Raw genomic sequence first — 23207 nt, forward strand, 5'->3', positions numbered from 1 at the left:
AGTCTGACTTATGCTTTGGGAAATGACCTTTAAGCAGTCACCTTCTGATAGAAAATTAAACTACAGCTCCCTGCATCTACAAAAATACCGTGATGTTTGTGATTTGTCCCTAATGGCATACATGCATTACATTAGTACTCTTTCTACTGAACTTTCTACTCTTTCTACTATTCATTTGGGTTTTCTTTGCATTTTATATTTTCACACTTCAGCACACGAGGTACTAGTTGCTAAAGTGATTAATTTCAAATTACTCTAGTCAGTGGGTTTTCAGTGACAACTGAAAGTCCAGAATATTCATTTGGCTTGTTTTAAAAATCAAACTTGCATTGCCCGTGGAAGCATTTTTTTAACTCGGTCTTATCAGTAGATCAACCAAACACATTCTCTCATTTTATTAAAAGAGCATGGTCTACTATCATTAGGAACATGATAAACAAACATGGTTCTTTTTATGATCTTGATAAAGAAAATTTCTTTATAGGAATAGACTACAGTAACAACTACGTGTATGACGTGGAAAGTAGTATATGCCTGGTAGTCCAGACATACAAATAAACTCAGGTAAAATGCTTTTTAATGCTTCCTCTACAGTCAACACACACACACTTGGAAGCAAATCATCTGACACGATTTGTGCATCTATTTATGCCCCACAGTACTTGAGCCACATTGTAGAGCTCCTCTCTGTTTATCATAAAGGAAATAAAGACTCCATCCAGACCATACCCTTCCTGTGCTAACTTTGAGAAATAAGACTGACATTGGCACACACAGAACTTATGCTTGTAAAACACTCCTAGATGTGAAATGTTAAAAATCATTGATTTCTTTGAAGTAACGCAAAACAATGTAGTAGTAAACATAAGAAAAAAACCCCATTAGATGACATAAATCTAATGACCAAAAAATAATTAGTCTGGTAGGGATGGAGCATAAAGATCCCTGTTGATTGAATGCTCATGTAAAAGAAAACAAAAACAAAAAAAAGGAGGGGTGGGGAAGTGACTGTCTTCAAAAAAGATCTGCTGAAGAGCACAGAAATAATGGAAACCTGCAGGGAGGTGAATCCCACCTATTCCGATACTGTAAATCAAACAATGCACCCATCTGCTTCAATGCATTTAGAAAGTGTTAGTTAAGTAGATTAAATAGAAACACCTATCAGAGGGATTGTGCTAATATAGACAGGATCTGAGGGAGCTCAGAAAGCAGTGATAATGATAATGCAAAAATGCTGTGAGAGAATGAGACACAGTATTTAGAAAGAGTAGGAAAAAGCAATGTAAAAAACTGTGAGTGGTATCAAACACACACCATCTTTACTGACAACATCTTAAAGCTTAAAAGCAGAGAAAACACAGATTACTTAGACTAACATATTCCTCAAATGGAAGAATAAAGGAGGTGGAGAAAACATTCAGCACTGCTTTTATTTTCAAGGTAGTTTCACTGGCACCTTAATAACATCATTTCTTAAGGGAATCAGGAAATGCAGATCTATTTGTATGTTTGCTTATAATGAGGAAAACATACATCAAGAAGACTTAATATCTGCATTTTCTCGATGTAACTTTTCCAGCCTTAAAATGCCAAGTAGAGAGCAGTTTATTCCTTCTGTATGCAAGATTATTTGCTATAGAAGTGACTTTTACACATTTTATGACGTTCTTAGACACTTCCTGTTTCAGCAGTTGGATACCATGAACATACTGTCTGCTAAATTTGTAGCAGCTTTAAGAGACATAAAGTATCCACTTATCTGTCGAACTTTACATTTTGAGGTCTCAGCTGGGGTTATGCCATGTCCCTAATGCACACTAGACCTAAATTATATAGCATGGGCCCTGAGAAGCTCAGCTAATTCCCTTACCTGCATCACACTCCTGGTTTGATCTTGTCTTCTCTGCATTATATATCTTACTATTCTCACCCTATGGGCCAAAAGAGACTCATTATCCACCTGAAAAGCAAAAAATGCAACACACATCTAAATCTTGAACTGATATTTGCATGTCCTTGTTATTTCAACAGGAACTATGCAAATTCATTTTCAAGGATATAGTTATAGTTTGAGAATTTCCAGGAGCTCCCAGCAGATCTGAAATCATGTCTCCCCCATTCCATGGAAGTGAGCCAGGTTGACGAAGCAAGAACTGCTTTTAAGCTTCTGACCATTTGGCAAACTTTTCTAATTTACATCTGCTGCAAAAAACATACTGTACACTTACAACCAAAGCATTAATTCTCACTCTATGCGTTGTCATCATAAATGACCTCACAGTCCATTTTTCAGTCCAATTACAGCCTACCTACTGGCTACCAAAACCATCCTGCTGCTGAGAACTTGTAGGAATATACCTCAAAACCTTGCAGTGAGTTTCACAGATTTGTTGTTTTATTATTTTTATTGGTGATAAGTGGGTAGATCTCAGCTGAAATAAATCGTTTCCCATTCCTTAAAAAGCCAGCACATTTCACCCAACAGCCAGATACTAAAATGTTCACATTTATCTTCATACATGCCTTCCACCTGTCCATGTACTACCTGACTAGCAATTCTTAACTCCTTAGCTGAAAAATACAATACTTCTAACTACGTATATACTTGCTTTCCTTATAACAAATGCCTTGACTGATATCCTCAAGAAAGAAATCTGGGTTAAGCCCCAGTTAGTAAACCAGTCTTTATATTTTCCTGTGCATTTGAAGAAGGTCTGTATCATCATCCACTTCGTATTGTTGAACTGTGACACCTTAAAAAAGTATGAAGCACTTCAAAACTCACAAATAAAAGATAAGAAACAGAAAAGCTATGTTGTCATGAATGTGAATTCAAGAAGGGAATTTACAAACTTAAGCCATCTAAAAGCTATAACTCATGAAAAACATGCCAGGACTTACACAAGCCAGTTTGCAGGAACATATCAGGGTATAAGAATGGCAATTCAACAGTATCATACTGTTTCAAGGGCTCTTCACTTGATATAAGACTCTGTTACAGCATCCTATGCACCAAATGCATCAGCCAAACCATTACACCACTGTAGGATGTTCCAGCACTATTTTCCTGTACAGAGGATACATAAGCAATGGCAGAGAAACCTTACTGAGGGAATCAGTCTCCCATTGGAATCACGAGACCTGACAGGGCTGATAAAAGCAAAGTCCTAGTGCTCATGCCAAAAGAGACAGGGGGAAATGAAAGCATTTCCTTACTTTGAACTTCTTGTAGGGTTTCCAGGAGGCAAGTGAATGTTATAGAGCTGTTACAGCGCTATTTCAGGGCAAATATTCATTTTGCATAGTAACATGAAAGAATCAAAAGCACGCAGATTCTTTATGCTGGAGGAAGAGCTCAAGTACAATTAGCATGTAGTACATCACTGAATTTCAGGCACATGTTTTACAGAGAATTGTATTGACTATATTGAGTAGCAAAGTGCAAGTAATTCTTAATGGATGACAAGGAGATAGATTGTGGCTTCTGTACCTTAAATTCTGACCTTCAAAATTACATTGAGCATATTTTAAAGGATATTATAGCTACAATCCAGCTACTGAGCCTGAGTTCATGTCTTAACATAATTTTTTATACATGACTAACGACTATAGCATCATAAAATATTGCCAATAAACTGAACACAAAGCTACTATTCCAATTTTTCATTAGAGAGAGAATTGTCAGCTTTCTCACCTCAAAAGCATGCCCAAGTTTCTTCCATTGTTCAAAAACTGTACAGACTTAAAACTTCTCTTGCCTCAGTTTTGAATCCACCGCACCCCTGCTGAGCACTTCCACATCCATGAGCATAAGCATCCGCCCCCATTTTGCCAATACTCCAACCACCTAGCAGCATTTCAAATTAACTCTCTTCTCTTGACTTGTTTGTACCCTGGTTTCTCAGCACTGCCCCTGCCCCAGTATAGAATTTTCTGAATGGCAGCTGGGATGAAAACGCAACGGAAAGAAGGTATGCTGGAATGAAGAGAACATAATCGCAGTACAGGTATTAATTCCTGCTCTAGCACACTCTGACTTCACATTTCTTTGTGTTTCCCCCTGCAAGGAAGTAAGAGGAGAGGTAAGTTACTGATTTAGAGAACTGTAGACTGATGCTCATTTGTTGGTTGTAAATACATGTAAAAGTATTTTCATATTTGCAAGCAGAATCCTATAAAACATTTGCTGGTCTGGGTTTTTTTTTTCTCATGCTAAGGGGGAAGTTCGGACTGAAATTTGAAATACAGTACTTGGATGTCAAGAAGCCTGTCAAATTCGCAAACTGGCAGACATTTGAGAAAATAAATCAATCATCAAAACATTTCCCAACAGTCCAGCTTGTAAAAGTGTTAAAAATAACAGATACGCATTATTATTAAATACGCTTTAAGACCAGCTAAGTGACTGACATAGGTGGATGATGCTAGACGGTTTATTTTTGACAGCTTTCAAGGTGCAACTTTTCTTACACATTGTTGATAGCAATCTGTGGGGATCACAGATTCACAGGAATGAGCGAGACAGAGAGAAGGATTATCCATTCTTATTAGAACACTAACCTGTTCCTATTACCTCTGGGAGACAGATTTTGCAGCCTTCCCAAGACATTTCAACCAGTGCTTAGCTACTTTAATGCCTAAACAAAAATCCTTCTTGCAACAATTAGCACTTTATTTCTTGCCTGCTGGCAACAACAAAGTTGTTCCCCGTTTCTTACTATCAGTCTTCTACATACCTGAAAATGTACGAGATCTTTCTATCATTTTCCCTTCTTTAGAAGTCCAGTTTGGTCATTGTTTTTGCAGAGGACATACTCTCCATTTCGATTTCAGCTAATTCTGTTGGGGTTTGGGTTTTGGTTTTTGTTTGTTTTTTTTTCCCCCAAAGTTATTTGATCTAAAACTGTATTGATTTGTGAATCCTAGTGACAGGCAGTACTAACAGGTGAGGCCTTATGAGTGCTGAGAGATGCTGAAGGACTTACTTCATGACTATTTCACATGACATGCTTATGTCACAATAGATACTTACTTTTTTTCTTTCCTTCACAAACTGATTACTTGGTCAATTCACACTCTTATGAACAATCCCTTGCTGTGCTTAGCTCCTTTCCAACACAATTTCTGCCAAGCAAATGGTTCTCCCAGCCTGAACATGTAAATTACTGCTACTTCAGAGTTGCACCTGTACAAGTTCAATATATGAATATTGTAATGTTAATCCCTTCCAGCAAGGTGCATGTGACTCCTCCTAGCCAGGCACTGCTAGCAAGTTAATAGAACTACTCCAAACACTCAAAACTCAGGTCATGAAAATATGGACCTGAGTAGAATCAAGATCTTCACAAAACCTTGACCATTGGTTGTTTAGCTGGTAGACACATCAGCCTTCCTCTGCACATACTGCGGTCTATAATTCTGCTCTTCAATTTCTGGTGTAACACAGTGTGCAATGGAAGTGAAAGTTAATGGATATTCCCAAATTTACAGCTCCGTTTGCTAAGAAACAAAACAATATTCAGTCATGTGTAGGTTACAGAAAACATTCTTTCCCAAGTGTGTCTGAAAATGCCATTGCTGTGGATGTTACTGTTTTTACTACACGGAATACTCAATTGATCTAAACCTTACACCGAGCCGAATTTATGAAAAGTTTGGTTTGTCTCCAAGGCTGTATTTCCAAAAACCTCCATGCTGTTAATAAAGGTGCAAGTGATAATGGTGCATAACTCAAAATTGGTAAATAGACAAGGGTTGGAATTACACATCCTTACATGTAATGGAAGCAGGTAGCTTCTATTTTCACTGTTTGGTGACATTAATGCAGTAATACTGAGTAACTGCTGACAATTAGCCAGAAGATGGAGCAGAGGTCTTGTAAGAAAATTACTCCCTGGTGGCAAAATACTGAAAATTCAATTACACTCTGTTTATTGCAGGCCTACATTAGGAACTGCATTCATAATAAAGACCCTGATAATATACAAATTAATCGCAGCACAGGGGAGTGCTTTACTAACTTTTTTACTCCTTGATGTATTCTTCAATATTAAGTTTTTAATATAACCATAGACATATTGAAATGCTTTCTATAAAGCTTTTCAACTAAAATTCCTTAAATAAAATAGCACGATATGCGAACATTGTTCTGAAAAATAAGATAATTTCTATTATAGGTCCTTGAATAAAACAAGGTGCAGATACCAATTTTTACACACCCGTTTAGGTATTCTCTATATCTTGAGATTCATGTTTATGCTTCTATGAAGTATGCTATCATGCAAACATTGTTAAAGTCATCCAGGCTACAGCCTTGCAGAGTTTTCTGCAGAGAGTCACATTTACATATGTGAATACTTCCTTTCAATTTAAGAAAAGCCAGGGACTTGACGGTATGCATATCCAACTTCTGCAGATATTGCAGATCAGTTTGAAATAAGATTGAATAATCTAGTTCTTACTATTCAAGTTACAGCAACTGCAAAAAATGCTCCCAAGAAGAGCAGCTAGATATGAATTCATGCTATGACAATGTGTATTGGATACTGTTGAATAATTTAGTTTCCGAATGAATTTAGTCAGCAGTTTGTTTAGCCTTTTAATAGCCTACTGCCTGCTTTAAAGACTTCTAGTCGCAAGCTGTTCAGCACAAAGCCTTTAAACTGTTGTATTTAAAATCTAGCTATATGTTTTCTGATTTTAATTGTATTTTGCTAATGACAGCAGTAAGACCTATGATACCTTACTGAACCTGAAGTGGAATGAAAAAGTCCATTGTCTCCATATTTAACTTAATCTTATATGTTACTCGAAAAACGCAAATCTAGAAAAAGTACTGAACACATGCACAGTATTCCACAGGTGAGCTGTCTCTAATTTTGTTTGAGAGAGATTCCTAAGGAATTCTGGTACTGGACTTTCATTACCAAATACTTCAAACAAGGATGTGAAACTTGGTCGCCTAACTAGGCTCTACATTACTGAAACTCTCTTTAGATCCAACGACTCTCAATCCTTCTTGTAAAATCCTTCCACTTTAGGGATTCCCTAACAGTAACACTTAGTGGACCTCAAGCTGCTGACACAGAAGACCAGCTCCAGCGACAGGACCAGACAGGATCTTGGTTCTGCATGAATATGCCCTGTGTACATGTTTGCAGAGGAGGTAACTGATGATAGCTCTGGTGTTTGAAATTAGCTTGAATTGTCCTACGTAACCTACTAGCAACCAGAAAAAAACCCAAAACAAACAAACCCAAAACAAACCCAACCCAACCCAAAGAAATAAGGATATATATTAAAAAAAACAAACCCAAACAACAGCAGCAAAACCCGAACGAAAACATGTTATCTGGCAATATGGCAATAAACTCAACTCACACTGAAGTAGAAATTATGAATTTGTATTTTCTTATGTGATAAATCAATCTTTCACAGGTAGGTCCTCCCTCACACTGCCCACACAAATTCCTTCAGCTGCCACTCCTAACTGACTACTCTGAAAATGCCAGATCACTGCAGAACCCACAGAAATAGAAAGTTCATGAGATAACATCTCATAAGATCTGAGACAGACTGCTTCCTGGCAAAGACGAGACAAATGAATGCCATGTCCTTCTAGCTTTGAATTGTGCTGTTTTTAAGGACTTTCTATCTGAAGTCAGGCACAAAAATAAGATGCAGAACAACACTGTATGGAACGGTATGACAAGGTCCAAAACTAGGAAGAAAGACCAGGTAGTTTGAGGTCCAACACCCCAACATTGCATCCCTTGTATCTGCAAGTTACTCCATCTGTCTGGTGCATTTTATGACAACAGTCACAACAAAGAAAAGAACAAAGTATTTCCACATGTTCATAGGATCCAGACATCAACTGCCTTGGGTGACATGATTTACTGTGAGGTGTCCCTGCCCATGGCAGGGGGGTTGGAACTAGATAATCTTAAGGTCCTTTCCAACCCTAACTATTCTATGATCAAGCCCAACCTTGCTTCATAAAATCAATCTGACCCATCAAATCAGTCAGTTCAGGTGCCACCTGGAAGGGCATATGCAATCTGCATATGGATTTGGTCCCTCCTCAAGCATGCTTCCACAACTGATAGATATATTGCAATGCTTGGCTCTCTGGAAAATTCTGCTGTTCGTGTTGCAGGCCATGCAGTGAAACTGCAAATGGAATGCCTCTTGCAGGCTCAAAAGGCGACCAAATCAATTGTAAGTTAAAAAACTGTGCACCAGAAGAGTCTCAAGAATGGGTGCACCGAAATGAAAACAGCTACAAGAACCTGTGGATTCCTTAAATCTTCTCAAAGGCTAAAGTCATCCTATATTTCAGAATGAGGAAATACTATGAGCACATGCATTTCTTCTTGAATTCTGGTGTGTCATCATCTACAGTTCTTAAACAAACAAAAAAGGCCACTTCTGGTTATAGTAAACTCTGAGGAAGGACCAGGAAAGCACTGCATAGAAAATACAGCATGACAGACATCATGTTTAGCATAGTGTCAGAGCACTCGGAGAGTAGAGCAGAATAAGGCAATGCCCTCACCAGACAGGGCACCTACCTGCACTGTCAACCCTGGCATCGCTTTCCACAGTATCAACTATCAAATTTAGGGCAGAGATTTCCTTACTCTACCACAAACCAATCTGGGAGGGAGATCAAACATGAATTAGCAGCAGTGATACACACACGACTGGTACATGTAATGGCAGGTGCTCCAGTGCCAGCTCTCACTTCAGCTATGGCAGTCCTACATGGCTGATAAGATGTAAGCCACGTCAGACTTTCTGCCACTGTTGGAATTTGGAGGCATCTTCTTTTCCCTCAAACACTGCAGGGAAAGAGTAAAGCCCATTCAATGCCTCTGCATGGCTGAGCATGTTCCTTCTTCATACCCACCTATGATGCTAAAAGTGCAGGAGTCTGCCTCCATTTCCAAGAATCAGCAGTTGCCTATACTGTGTCATGTTCATTTTGTGCAAGAACCAGGTCTGGCTTGTCTACCTGATAATAAACTGTTCCTATGGTTTTGGCGGGATGGCAGAAGAGTGGAGGAAAGGCCATTGCTTCATTTAGATCTGATGAGATCAGTATAGATAGTTTCAGAGAGTTCATTTCACTTCCTGTCTTTCATGCTTTGTGTATCCTATGGGAAAACATTAAGCACACTGAACATGGCAGTGTGTGTAATTCAAAAAATTAATCTGCTACTGAATGGATAGAGTTTGAAGCCTCAGGTTGAAAAGTCCTGAACAGGAGATAAGGGAAAACATAAAAAATGATATTACAGAGGAGTGTGAAAAAAAAAAACGTCATTACTTGATCTAAGAGTACTGATATAATCAGAAATCAAAAGAATCAATTCAGGAAGTCTGTCACAGTTTAGCCAAAGCTTGGACAAGTATACTAGCTCAGCTGTACTCTGCTATAATGGGAGGTGGCATGTAACCAGAGAAAGAGCAGTAACATCTCTGCTTTTGGTTTTGTTTTTTTATCTCATAAACAAATAGATAAAGAACACATTTCCAGTAATAGCAATTTGACATACACTTTAAGATCGTACAAAACTACTTGCATTTATTGAGTATATGCAAAAACAAGTATCTTAAAGTTGCTTATGATTTGTGAAGAAGTTTTTGTGCAGTCTCATCTGAAATTAGCAGAGATTGTCCAGGTTTCTGCATCAACTTACTTCTTTTTAAATGGATAAAATTTAGTGAGATTATTTGCAGGATTCAGAAATGCTTCTGAATTTATAAGTTAGGCCTTTTTCAAAGTTACTGCAAATGTGTATATATATATATATATATATATATATATATACACATACACACACGCTCATATCAAGATACCAAATATTTTCAAATTATTTCAAGAAGGTAAAAAAGGCAGAGTTAGGAAGTTTGACAGAAAATAAGCATTATGATGCCCATTTGTAAGTACAAAAACAAAATCAGAAAAATTAAGTAATGCGCAAATGCAGAGACAGCAAATTAATGACCAAATTGTGATTTCACTGCAGAATCTCTGACTTCAAAGCAAATACTTTGAAGGCTTTCCACATATAAATTTCAGAAGAAATTGATTTGCAGAACAAAAGTCACTGGGATCGGAGTTTAGCCAAGTCTACCAGTTGCACTTTGGTAATTACAAGTGATCAGGAGACAGAGTCTAACCTGAACTCACAGCAGAATACTGCGCACTGATTCAGTGTTGAATTTAATGGATATAATGAAACATCATCACCACGTCCAGGAGTACGGTATATTTTCTTTGATTATTTTCACAGGCTATCCAACACTCAAGTCCAGTTAGCTTGTGAAGTCTGATGAGAGCACAGCTTGAGGTCATAGAGACAGAAAAACAACTCAAAAGATTACGTCAGGCTTGATTTAAGAAGGAAAAATAAAGTAAGACCACAATGGAAGAAGAGGCTGCGAGATTTTGGGGGTTGCGGTTTTTGGTGTTGGTTGTTTCTTTCTTAAGGGAAATCAGGATAATTACACATTTAGCACTAAAAAAAAAATAAAAGGATATTACATTGTCTGGCTTTTTTGTAAGTTCTGGGAAGGATAACATTGCACCATAAAAGTAGAACCAGAGAGTATGATAAAAAACACTCAGAAAACATTTCCTTTTCGGATATGACTATTAAGTGTTTTGTTTTTTTTTCATATCTTTTCATGTATTGTATTCAAACTCTGCTTTAAAATGTTTTAAGTAAGAAGGAAAACTGAATTTTGAGATAATCAGTAGTACCATGTCACCTAAATGGTTACTTCAAATTCCTTCTATGAATTCTGGGGTAACCAGAATCAGCAGAGAACCATATAATTCAGTTCCCCAAGAGACACTGTCTCTCTTATGTATGAAGCAAAGCAATCTTTCTCATTGGAAACAAAACTGAAATCTTTGAGTTCAATTAACTCTCCAGCCTCAACAAAAGTGCATTGCAGTAGACTCTTTTTTGTAGGAATAATTTATCGGAATTCTTTTTAATGCTTTTTTCATAACATTGAGATACCTCAGAAAGAGGATGAAAAATTCAATTGTGTAGAGCTGATCAGAGGAACAAAAATCCACTCTGAACAAAGGTAAGCCGATTAACTTTTTCATAAAAATCAATATAGTTGATACTGCAAAGAACAAAGAATTGGTAAGAAAACAAGAAAGAAATGAATTTGTGGGGGTTTAAAAGCAAATTGCTAAGAGTACACAGACTCTGTTACCGTATTTTCAATATTGTTATAGTTGTTTAAATGTATTCCCTAAGTCCCAGAAGTACAAAGATGACTCTCTGAATAAGGAGAATGTTATTAATGTATGCAAAGTGGACACCAGCATTTTCTGGGTAAGTTCACTTAGTAGTTTTATATGGTATGTAACATTTGGAGAAAAAAAAAGGTAAGAATTCTAGCTTATCTTTTTCAAAAACGTAGCGGGGCATTTGTAACAACTAAACCTGAATTTCAAAATGCATATACATGTTACAGAAACATCTAAGCCACACCTGACAAATAGCACCTAGCACGGGGACTCCAAAATTATTCTGGTTTAGGTAATGTTAAACAATATCTTCCAAGTTATTAAACTTAAGGAGCTCCTAATAGCAGGCAGCAGGCGAAGTATTTTTACCTACATGTTTATGAACCCAATTAAAAAGCTGTTACATGACTACACCTAGGGTTTAGTGAAACCCATTTTTTAAAGACAGCAGGTTCTTGTCTGCTTGAGACTTGGCCTTGCTGAAAATAAGAAATGTAACTGCTAAAAGAGCAAGAAGAGTGGTTTTCCCCATGGACATGAAAAAGTATTTCAGTCTTTTTCAGCCAGTAGTTACAGGGCTTAGCTGGCAGGTACAGCCATCTTCTGGCAACCTAAAACACACACACACACACAGAGGAATGACACAACTGCATAAAAACTGCCTTGGCAGCATCGAGATGGGACAAGAAAATGACACTGCAGTCAACCTTGAAGGTATAAACCTCTGCAGCACCAGGAGTGGAAAGTATCCTTGCTGCCCTGTGACTAAGAAAAATTTAAGTTGGACAGAGAGTTCATTGAACTTAAGGTAAATCCTGAGAAAGACTAATAAAAACAAACCTGAATTCTTGAGTTTAACCTCTGTCTGACAGGCTGTTAACAAGCAACAGTTATGTGGAGCAGTCACAAGTCATTCCTTCCATGCTGTAGAAGGCAGTCACTTTGACTTTGCTCCCTGTACGAAGTCAAACACTCCTGCATTTTTTTTATGTCACAGGGATTGTTAGATAGGAATAAAAACAGGCATTTGAACTCTCTCCTTGCTTATTTCTACTCATAGCCTAACGGACAGCAGATCCCAAAACAGTCTAAGAAATTGCATTTTGAGGTAAGACAGGAATACTCTTAGACATTGGAGAGATTTTTGTCTCAAAACCAATAATCTTGCAAATCGTTTTCCAGAAAACAACACAGTGAAATTAAAATAAAGTCTGCTGAGGAACTATCAGATCTCGATCCTTTAAAATACATTTTCATGTGAGTGAGGAACTGCTGTTAAATTTAAACAACTAGAACAGTTATTTGGCATCTTGGAGCTTTTCTTTTGGAACTAAAAAGCTTGTGGCTATAGGTTCTCCCCACTCCACAGTGTTCACTGCCGTTCACTGACAGAAGCAAACCAATTTTCAGTTAAATACAGAAAGGAAATGAGAATGGGGGAGGAAGTTACAACCGCAAAAATGTGAACCAATTTGTTCGTCCAACCATTTCTTCTCTGCAACATCTACACACCACAGGACAGATGTAATTTCAGCAACAGCACTGGCAGAACAATTCTAGGGCCAGGATTCCTGGTAAGATCCCTCACCATTTAGCAGCTGCAGATGGAATCAATGAACAAGAGCTGAAGCAAAATGAGCAACTGAGTGTGGGAACAACAGACTTCTAGACTTAACCCACTTTTATATCAGGTCTTCCTGTGAATTTAGTCAACCTTCTCTATATTAATTTGATTTTTTTCTGGTAAAGATTTTCAATAGCACTTATATGATTTAGGAGCACAAGTCCTATTACAACTCATGAGGATGTGAGCACTAGATCTCCAGGGTGCTTTTAAAAAAGTCTCACTCTACCTGTAAAATGGAAAAAGAATCATTACTTGTTGCCTTCTAACTACACAGATACAAGGACTAAAAGAAATATCCAGTACTGTCCCTGCATGAACTCCTCACTTTTCCAAGGCTCAAGAGGCTAATATAACCTTATCATGGCTTCAGGTCAAAAGATTGAGTCTAATGGACCAATGGAAGGAATTAATTTCAGAGCTCAGGACCTTTAATTGAGAGCAGATGGTGCCTAGTCCCTGTAAATTTAAAGTCTGGGGCCTGTTAACAGAAGTATCTAATCTCATTCTCTATTGCCATAAGCAGCCAGGAACCAGTAATATTGAGTTTACAAAACAATATAACAATCTCCTAGAACTCCACTGAAAGTAAACAAGCAGCAAAGACAGTTAATGAAAAAGATGTCAGATGTTCTCTGCAGCTGAAGTAGTTAAAGGAATGAGTGAAGCTTTTAAACAATTCTAAATGCGTCTCTTTATAGAACATACAGCAATCATACAATGAAGAACTTAGCAGCTTGAACAATTCTGGTTAACTCACATGGAAGGAGACTGAATGCTATCCATTTAACCAAATCATGGTGCTAGAGGCCATCCCTTTCAAAGTCATTTTCACCTAGATATCTCAGAAACTTTCAATATTCAAAAGAACTTCAAAGATTATAAATTACCGTGATACATTCAATATCCATCTTCAACAACAGGCAGAGAAGACAACTTGAACTTTCCCCAAGAAATAACTCTTGCCAAAATTGATCTTCGACTTCACTTTTCTGCTGTTTTCTACAAACTCCACAACTGACCAATACTGTTTTGTTTAGTGAAACCCACTACAAAAAGAAATTCATGTTTTGTACAGACACAAAGCAACCCAAATTCTTTAGCCTGTCTGCCACAGGTGCAGACTGAGACTCCATAGCATTTGTCATCAGCAATTACACAAGACATTTTATTTGTAACTATAAAAGATTTTAAAGAAGTATTACATTTAGAAAAACCCAGCGACTGAGGGGGAGGGGAATTAATCTTTTTCTCCAGCATACAGTAGGTCAGTGGCAGAGCATGTAACACCGGAATAAATTTCCTTTTCTTATGCTCATGACTGCACACAGACTTGCAATGGAAATGCTTTCATGTTTCTAGGTCATTTGAAGAAGAAACTGATCTTCAACCCTGTATGTTTAATCTCTAAGAAAACTACATGTATAAACCACAAAAATAAAACTATTCAAGAAAAGGTCTTGTAAGGATAGGCATATATATGCATACATAGTCTTATACACAACATTTATGCATCTATTTTACCACAAATTACAAAAAGTAATCATAATGTAGTCAAACGAAGAAATCAGCCTGTTGTCAGTCTTTACCCTGACATGGCCGGACCAGAGTTTCCATTATTTTCCATTTTTTTTTTTAGGCTGTGATTACTGCACCAGGGGTGGAAACATTCACATTCTGTTTCAGATGTACCTACTCAGCAGCCACAGTACCCCAGGGAGGGATCTGGCAGTAGCAGCACAGCCCTGCCACAGCAGCTGCACAGAACCTTCAAACTCCTAAGAAAACTGTTATTTATTCTGGCCACTCTTATAGAAGATGAAGAGATACACTTATTAACCATTTGCATATTCAGAATTTAATCCATAATTAATTCATGTTGTTCCCCCTCCTCTGTCCTAACTTGATGCTGTGGGTTCAGAATTGTAAAATTAAGGAAAAAAAAAAATCTAAATACAATATTGATAAGTATTTTGCAAATTCCCATGTATTATATAGAAACTTGCACTAACTCACATGATCACAGCAGGTCTCAAGGCCCTTCCACTAAAGGGTTTCTAATGTGAAGGGATAAAAAGTAATATTGTTTTCCTTGGTTTCAGTGTGCCAAAACCACACTTTTCTATAAGTGAAAACAATAGATAACTAAACACAAACCCTACATAACTCAGGAAGGCAATGGTATATTGAATGAGAGAGGTAGTGGAATAAAAGTCAAACCCACAGCTTCTTAACAAGCATTTCTTTTCCTGAGATTTTAAACGTCACCTTCTTTCCACATTAAATAAAGAAAAAAACTTAAAATTTGCCAACAGATCAGGCAGCACACTATAGAGACCAAAGAAAAGTTCTGACCAGTTCAATCCACATATTAATACTTGTAAAGGGAATTAATTTTAAAATTTGACTTGAAACTCAAACTGAATTCTCCTCTGCGTCAAAGAAATAGAACTTTTTATCCAGAAAACAAAGTAAGTTTTTTACACAGATTTAAAGAGGAGTTAGCTTTAAAGAAGTATTTCTAGTCAATTCCAAAAGCCTTTCCAGTTTTTTGTAAAAAAACAAACCAAAACAAAAAGCCAACAAACATCATCTTGACAAATTTTCTTCAGCTATTATTTGACCAGCATACAAATGCTGTCACCTCTAATTATTTCAGATACTCTGACAATAGCACAGCCTATATTTACTTGAAAGTTGAAATCATTATTAGATTATTTCTCGATATGACAATATGTAATTATACAAGAAAATGCAATTAAAACCTTATTTCAAGTTAAAAGAAGACGAAACTTAGAAAACACTTTTAAAACAACTGAAAAAGTTTACTTATTATACAGAACTGGTATTATTTAAACTACATCTCAACGATTATAATTTGGTTTTGTGTAACGAATGTAGAAGTATATGTTTTATATATGTAATTGCACCACCTTCCTCCCATATCCTAACTCCACAGGAAATGAAGTGGTAGCTGAGAAACATGGTTTCAAATGACAACAAACCAAATAATCTCACAGCTTTGACAGATTTTCTTTTTTCTCCTTTTTATTCCAGTGGTAATTGCATCAATAAACCTGATTCAGCAAATCTGTTGCTCTCTAATTCATTAATTAAAACAATTTAATGCTACCACTGTGATTTTTCAAGGACATCAAAACCACATTCCAAATCAAAACAGCAGAGATCATCAGTTTATAGATGCGCAAAGCATGCTCTGCTTTTGTGGCAACCTCATAATTAAAACACAACTTTAATGAAAAAGAGCTGTTTTGTTCACGATTTGCTTCCCCAAGCACGTCCGAAGAAACATGTTTTGTTTAGGGGGACTGAAGAGCAGTATTTTTGTATCAAACTTAAAATGGGAAGGGGGACGCCTATGAAAAGTTAACCATTTCCAGTTAGAAAAAGCCCAAGATACTAATATGAAAATAAATTGCAAAGCAACATTTTTATAGCCTTCATTTTTTCAATACACGTCCTGCTCATTAATTTTTGGTTTGAATAGAACTATTGAGTCACAGAAAACAAACTGAGAAAGGAAGTAAAGAATTTCTTTGTCCATCTTCTCCCACAAATAAGGGCCAAACGGAATTATGCCAACATTTTAGAAATGTTTTGGAAAATATGTTAGATAATGAAATATTCACCTGGTCTTCAGCAATCTCTTTCACCAAGCTATCCTGGAATCACCACAGTTTGAGCCAGTTCATACTTTCTGCTATTTGCCATAGATGGCCTTTGTAACAGCAGCAGTATCTAGACAGACCATGCTAGGCACAACAGTCTGAATTCTTCCAATCTCTTTCTAGTGTTGTGTATTTAAAACTTCTGATCATTCCTGTTAACCTTTCTCTAGGCCTCCAGTTGGCTGGCATTTTCCTCAAAACATAGTCCCCAGACCAGTCACAGAGAGACAGTATTTCTATCTAAGTGCTGCTGAGTGAAGTAGTAGGATTATTTCAGTGGCACTGTACACAAAGACATGTTACAAGGTCATGAAAGAAATACTTATACACAACAGAAAACACTGTTGATAACCACTATGACCTTCAGCTGACGGCTACCCAGGCGGAATACAGAAATGTCTCCTTGACACACAGGAAGGGGGATAAGGAAGCCAAAGCTCAACCTCAGCTGAGAAGCCCTATCACAGCAGAGCTGTTAGGCACCAATTACATAAGCTGGGAATACACAAGTCCAGGGGACCACAGAGGAGGAATCCATAGGTGATGGCAAAGCTGACCAGTGCCACTGAAAGGCCACAGTGATTCCTTAAAAGGTCATGGCAATGGACGAAGGTTCCTCATGACTTCTTTGAAGATAATTTGTGTTCAAGAAGGGCAAGGAGTACATGGGGAAGCAGAGGCAGTCAGCCTTACCCCAAGTCTCCCACAGAAGAGTATGGAACAAATACTGCTGGAGTTATCCTTTATATACCTGGATAGACTTCTCAGAAAGGAAAGGGAATGAGAATGGCTAACATATATTTACCAAAGGCAAATCACACCCAAAACACATTACTGCTTTCTATGAACAGATAATTGTCTCAGCTGACAAAGAAGACCAGTACGTATTGCTTTCTTGACTTTAGCAAGGCTTTCAATGTGGTCTCCAATAGCATGTGGGTAGCTAAGCTGGAGAGAGATGGACTGGATGGGTGAGCTACAAAGTGCAGTTTGTGGGAAAACTGGCTGTATGAAAAGGCTGAAAGAACAGTGTTTTGTAGTACAAAAATAAACTGTTGGCCAATATTAATGGCATTCCTCAGGGGCTAATACTGTTTTATGTCTGTACATTTAACATATTGAGAATGAGCAGGATGGAATGCGCCCTCAAGCAAGTTTGCGGATGACACCAAGCTGAAGAGAGTGATCCTGCAGGGTGGGATTGTTTTCAGAGGACTCAACAGGCTGAAAAAAGCCCTCATATGAATTCCAAAGGCAGAATAACCTCATCTAGCAGCACTAGCTGGGAGCACACTGGAAAGCAGCTTTGTCATGAAAGACCCGGGGAGGCAACATAGACAACAAGTTCACGAGTGTGCCCTTTCAACAATAAGGCCTACCCACATACTCGGTTGCATTCAGAAGAATGGAGCCAGCATACCCTGGGAAGTGATTAGTCTCTTTTATTCAGCATTTGAAGACCACATCTTGAGTATAATATTCACTCTGAGGTTTGCCAGTACTCACACAACATTGATAAACTGAAATGAATTCAGCTGAGATTGACCACCATGACTGAAGTGCTGAAGTACACAAAAGAAAAGGAACTCAAGCGAGACTGGAAAAGGTAAAAGATGGAAATCTAACTTTGATCTTCTACTACTCAAGGCAGTGGTCAACTCCAGCAAGGGAAACTCTGATTAGGGTGAAAAAATGAAAATCACAATGAAGTTGGTTAAGCACCAGAACAGTTGCCCAGAGATAATGTGGAATTTCTCTTGTAAATTTGAAAAACTCAACTGAACAAGGCCTTGAGCATTCTCACCTAAATTAATGTTAGTCCAGCTCTAAGCAGACGGTTGAACCACATGACCTCAAAAGGTCCCTTCTAAGCTGAATTATTTTATGATTCTGTAAAGGACTGTGATTCAGCCTCCTGCCTTTCTCACATTTGGGAAATTTAATTATTCTCACTTAAATGTAGATCTTTGTACTTGTATTTACTGAACTGCATTTTTTCATGTGGAATTATTTCTCCAGGTTTCACCCTGTCTTACAAAGTGCATGTGACTCTTTCCAGGTTACAATGTTCTATTTGCATTACCCAAGTCATTAAGAACATCTTACGTCACACTGTGTTAGAGTACTATTTGATTCAACTTGCCTGTTCACGAAATACCAATAATCACTATTTACAGTTTTTTCCAATAAGTTGTACATTTGTCTTGTAATAATGAACCTAGACCCTGTATCTCTATTTATGTCAGTAGTGAGGCAGTGTCAGAAGCCCTACTAATATCATAATAGGTATTATTGTTAGCATCTGCTCCTTTTTCCTTATCAAGGATTGGCTTACACTATCACTGAAGAAAATCATTACAGCTTGACAAGACTCATTTATTATTTATTGTTATAAAGCATAAACTTTTTTCTTTTTTTTTCTAGGATGTTTTCTGTCTAACTGATTAGGCAGTTTCCTTTTCCTTAGCTTTGCTCCTGAAGCTGGATTTTGCCTTCCAGAACCATATCCATCTCATCAATGATTTCTCAGACATGAGTCATAAAAAGCTCAGAGGCTGTAGACACTTTGTATATGCAGGACAAAGTTTCTTTATTTAAGTAACCTCTAATCCTTTATTTAAAGTATAAATGTTAGCTCCGTGATCAGTTACTCAGTTAGCAAATGCTGAAACAAAAACTAAAGAAAACATATCAGCAATATATTACTAGTCTTCCTTCACTATTAAGTAATAAATCAACTCCCTCTTCTCCCTTTTCTTAGCATTCATGTTTCTGTACAAGTCTTCACTTTTTTGCTGATTATGTCTCAGTTTAATTTGCATGCCTGGACCTCCCCAGCTGCAGCATTTTAAGCTCCTCCTCAGAAATTTGACTTTCCTTCCATTTTCTGCATGGTTCTTTCTTGAAATTCAGATCTCTGGATAAATCCTGAGCTACGACAGCTGGTCTTGAAACTCCTCTTTCACTACTCTATAACATTAGAAGGATAACTTTTAACAGGTAAGAGTGAATTCTCTGAAATTTTCTTCTTAGATTTTCTTTTCCTCACAGACCTCAGTTCTAATTTTACTGCTGTCAGCTCTTGTTAAGCCTGCAGCTCCTGCGCATCAGAAGATTTGGGTGAGTGTTTCCAAAGGCCCTCATCCTCTGGTTTGATGTTCTGTACCAGACTCCCACCCCCAGAACATCATTAAGATGGCCCTTTGGAATCTCATACCTTTTCTCAACAGAAAGGTCAGTGACACTCAGTGGATCTCTGAAATCCAGGAGATCCCGAAAGGTTACTGTAAAAAGGTCAGCCCAGCTGTTCCCTCTTTGGCTACCACTAGCCAAAGGAATTCTCAACATGACTTTCAGTTGTATTAACAGTGAATGCTAAAGAAAATTTATTGAAATATATCCGCGGAACTACAATCATAACATTACACAATGTGAAAATCAGTGTAACTACCGAAAATTTTTGAAAGTATTTCAGAAAACAGGGATTACTACTTTTACTTATGGATTTCCGTTCTGTGTGTCTATAACCAAAGAAAAATTTGTATGCTTTTTAGATATTAAATAATATTTCAGAGCTGACTTCTGTCAACAATAAAACAGACTAATTTCCTGGTTATGAAATTTCTTTGGCAGCAAAGCAGGATTTAAGAGATAGTGGCATGCTTAATGAGGGGTAGATAATTGCTAGATGGGATACTGTGGAAAAGAGCGAAGAAGCTGTAAATGGTGGTATGGAAGTAAGATGAATATTAATTCATCAGCTATGTGGCTGGCTTTGATCAGCAGGCTGAGCATTTGGCTAGCAGGTTCCAAGCAGCTATACTGAATAGTAGAGCTCATCTACAGTGAGTTTTGTCTTAGCATAAAGAAGGATGTTAAACAGGTGAAAATGTTTAACACTACTTCCTGAATGATGTGCATTATTTAAGAATGCAAAGTTCAAGTATGTGTTATAGATGTACTGGGTTAGAGAGAACAGATTTAAAATGTCTTGACAAGGATCTTACCAATGTTTTCTTGGTTTTCAGAGATCTGAATGCCAGTAAATTCACCATTCTGGAAGGACAAGAGAGTATTAGGTTCACAAGAATGCTATCTTCAGAAACTGAAGTTGGAGAGGAAACAAGCAGATGCTCACACAGCTGATAGTGGTATTTTTTCTTCTAAGAAATCCTCAGCAGTGAACATGCTACCATCAATCTCTACTTTTCCGTATCTGCAAAATGGGTCCAAGCTTCAAATTACTTCTCTAACCAATTCAGAATGAATCCTGAGCCCACAATTTATTACTCCTCTCTCCCATTCTTCTTTTTATTTTGCTACATCCTGAACACTTCTGGTCTTATAACAAACCCCCACCAGTGCAAAACTTTAACTAATTAAGAAAATAAAACCCCACATGGTAGTGCCCTCAGAACTACTTTCTGTACTCACAGCTAGTCTTTGTGGCTGTGGGCAGAGTCAACGATATGGCACGCATCTATCCTGAGTGCTCAACAGTTTTTCAGAAGCACTGTCAATACTGCTTTCAAAGGAACAGAAGGTGACAAAGACTTGCTTAAATCTTAAATGAGTGACTTCCCTGTCAATCATTGCCATAGCCTGAATTTCAGACCATCACAAAAAACATACAAAACTGGATCTATAACTTTACAACAAATAAATAACTAACTTAATAAGGACCTGGACTTCAGGAATAACTTGCTCAAGTAAATTTCATGTTTTGTTTATTAGCTTTCTGGTGTCTCATTAAGTCAGGGATTGCAGTTTAATGGATTTAAAAACAATTTAAACAAAGTAGTAGATTCTGCCATACCATATATTGACCCTTCAAGCAAAGGGGCCATTTGAAGCCTAACTACAACTTCTACCTATTACTCTGTTGGAATATTTATCAAGTTTAAAAGACAAGCTTTAGTAATCTTACAACAGCTTAACATCATAAAGTTACTGGCAGGCATATAAAAGATGGGCTGCTTGTATTTCAAAGCCACTACTCCTAGAACAATTACCAACATAAATTTCTCAAAGCATCATTTATGAAATAACTTGAAAAGGGAATGGAGAAGAAAGCCTGAAGAAGCACATGCATGCTCAATGTAGTCCAATTGATACATCATATTGTATGTGATACTGGTAGGTTGCCCAGATTAACAGATGCAAGTCCTCCTTCAGGGAGGCTGACATGACAAATCTCTCAGAATATGATGCCAAGAGTCATATACGGAACTTGAATGAGCTCAAAGAAAAATATTTCTCTTCAGAATGATTTACTGAGCAGTAACCTAAAACTTTGATGTGAGGATACATCCATAAACCTTATTTTTGATAGAGTTCTGATGCTTTCTAAAAGAGAAGGAAAAAACAATAAATCAATTTGCTGGCATCCATGTTATGCTATTAATATATTAAACATTTTGCAAGCTAAGCATGTGCAGTGTTATTTGTTTAAAGAAACTTTGAATCCTGTCAATATTACTCAAAAATTCAGGTTGCTTTTGTAGGGTTTTAGAAAGACAATATTGAGACCTCAACAAATAAAACTTAATATCCTTAACAAACTATTTCCACTTATTCATTTTCATTATGAAACAGAAGCTTGAATTTTACCTTCCTGAGGATATGCAATCCACATCTATTTCAGAAGAGCAAATATACACAATGGTTACAAGGAAGGAAAGGAAATAGTGTTTTGATCCTAAGCTACTCTTCTTGCCTAAGTGTCAAGAAAGAAAACCCCAAGTATATTCAACAAATAGTTAATCATGTAGTTTATCTGTAGGATAAATCACAGTTCTCCTCATCATAAATAGTCCCATTAACTCCAATAAGGTCTGCATATGGTAACGGACTGTTTAAACAGTGAATAGTTTTACTGGGTGAACAGTGGGATTGCTCAAGAACTGAAGCTTTTAGGTAAGGAAAGTACGATCTGTTGTTGTGTTTTGCTCATCATAACCTGTTGCTTCTTATCTGTGTTATGGAGGTAAACGCTCCATAGAAATGTTTTTACCTGTAAAACAGTTCCATCAAAATTCAGTCAAGAATCTTTCATACACACAAAGCAGGATGTAGTAGGAGGATTTGTCATAACTTTAATTTGTTTTCAAAGCCTTATCAGATTTTTTCAGATTTTAACAGTACACTGGCACAGCTATTAACTTCTGGCCACAAATTAACAAAACTCACACCTGCAATGTGGTCCTTTGATTAGAGCACCTGTGCCTGCCAGGATGATACATCTTCACTGACTTTAAATTATATTTTCTGTTCTACTGTGAGCATTTAACACACTGAGTTCCAACTACGTGTATAAGATATTTCTCAGCCAAATCTTCCATATTCAGTGGAAACAAAAATTCAGAGAAAAATACCAAAGAAGATAAAGCTTTTCACCATTTCTGTATCATCTCCACTGAAATGGAGACCCATGACATGGTCTGAATTATATGTTTCATAACCCCATGGGACTCTCAAGCCATCAAAATTTCATTAGCCTCACAGCAGTCCCACTACCTCCTTAAGTCAGACTGCTGGCCTCCCTTATCAATAAATAAATCAACTGTAACCCTTTTTAGTGACTAAGCTCTTGGGTGAAGTTGTATCAAACATC

The 23207-nt window shown here is 37.3% G+C and overlaps 1 protein-coding gene across 2 annotated transcripts in view; it reads right to left on the reverse strand.

The window, feature by feature from the left end:
• The window catches only part of TENM3 (teneurin transmembrane protein 3), a 1360315-nt gene that overhangs the window by 281848 nt on the left and 1055260 nt on the right, over positions 1-23207 (reverse strand). Inside the window, exon 2 of one of the 2 annotated variants that reach the window (XM_061474595.1) lies at positions 20602-20650. The exons of the other annotated variant lie outside the window; for it this stretch is intronic. Coding sequence (XP_061330579.1) covers positions 20602-20650 — 49 coding nt within the window. The remainder of the gene's footprint in view (positions 1-20601; positions 20651-23207) is intronic. 2 annotated transcript variants of the gene reach the window in all.

This window comes from Pezoporus flaviventris, unplaced genomic scaffold (assembly GCF_033815535.1).
Source record: "Pezoporus flaviventris isolate CSIRO_AGI_PZ_B2104156 unplaced genomic scaffold, CSIRO_AGI_Pfla_v1 ptg000002l, whole genome shotgun sequence".
Classification (NCBI taxonomy): Eukaryota; Metazoa; Chordata; class Aves; order Psittaciformes; family Psittacidae; genus Pezoporus; species Pezoporus flaviventris.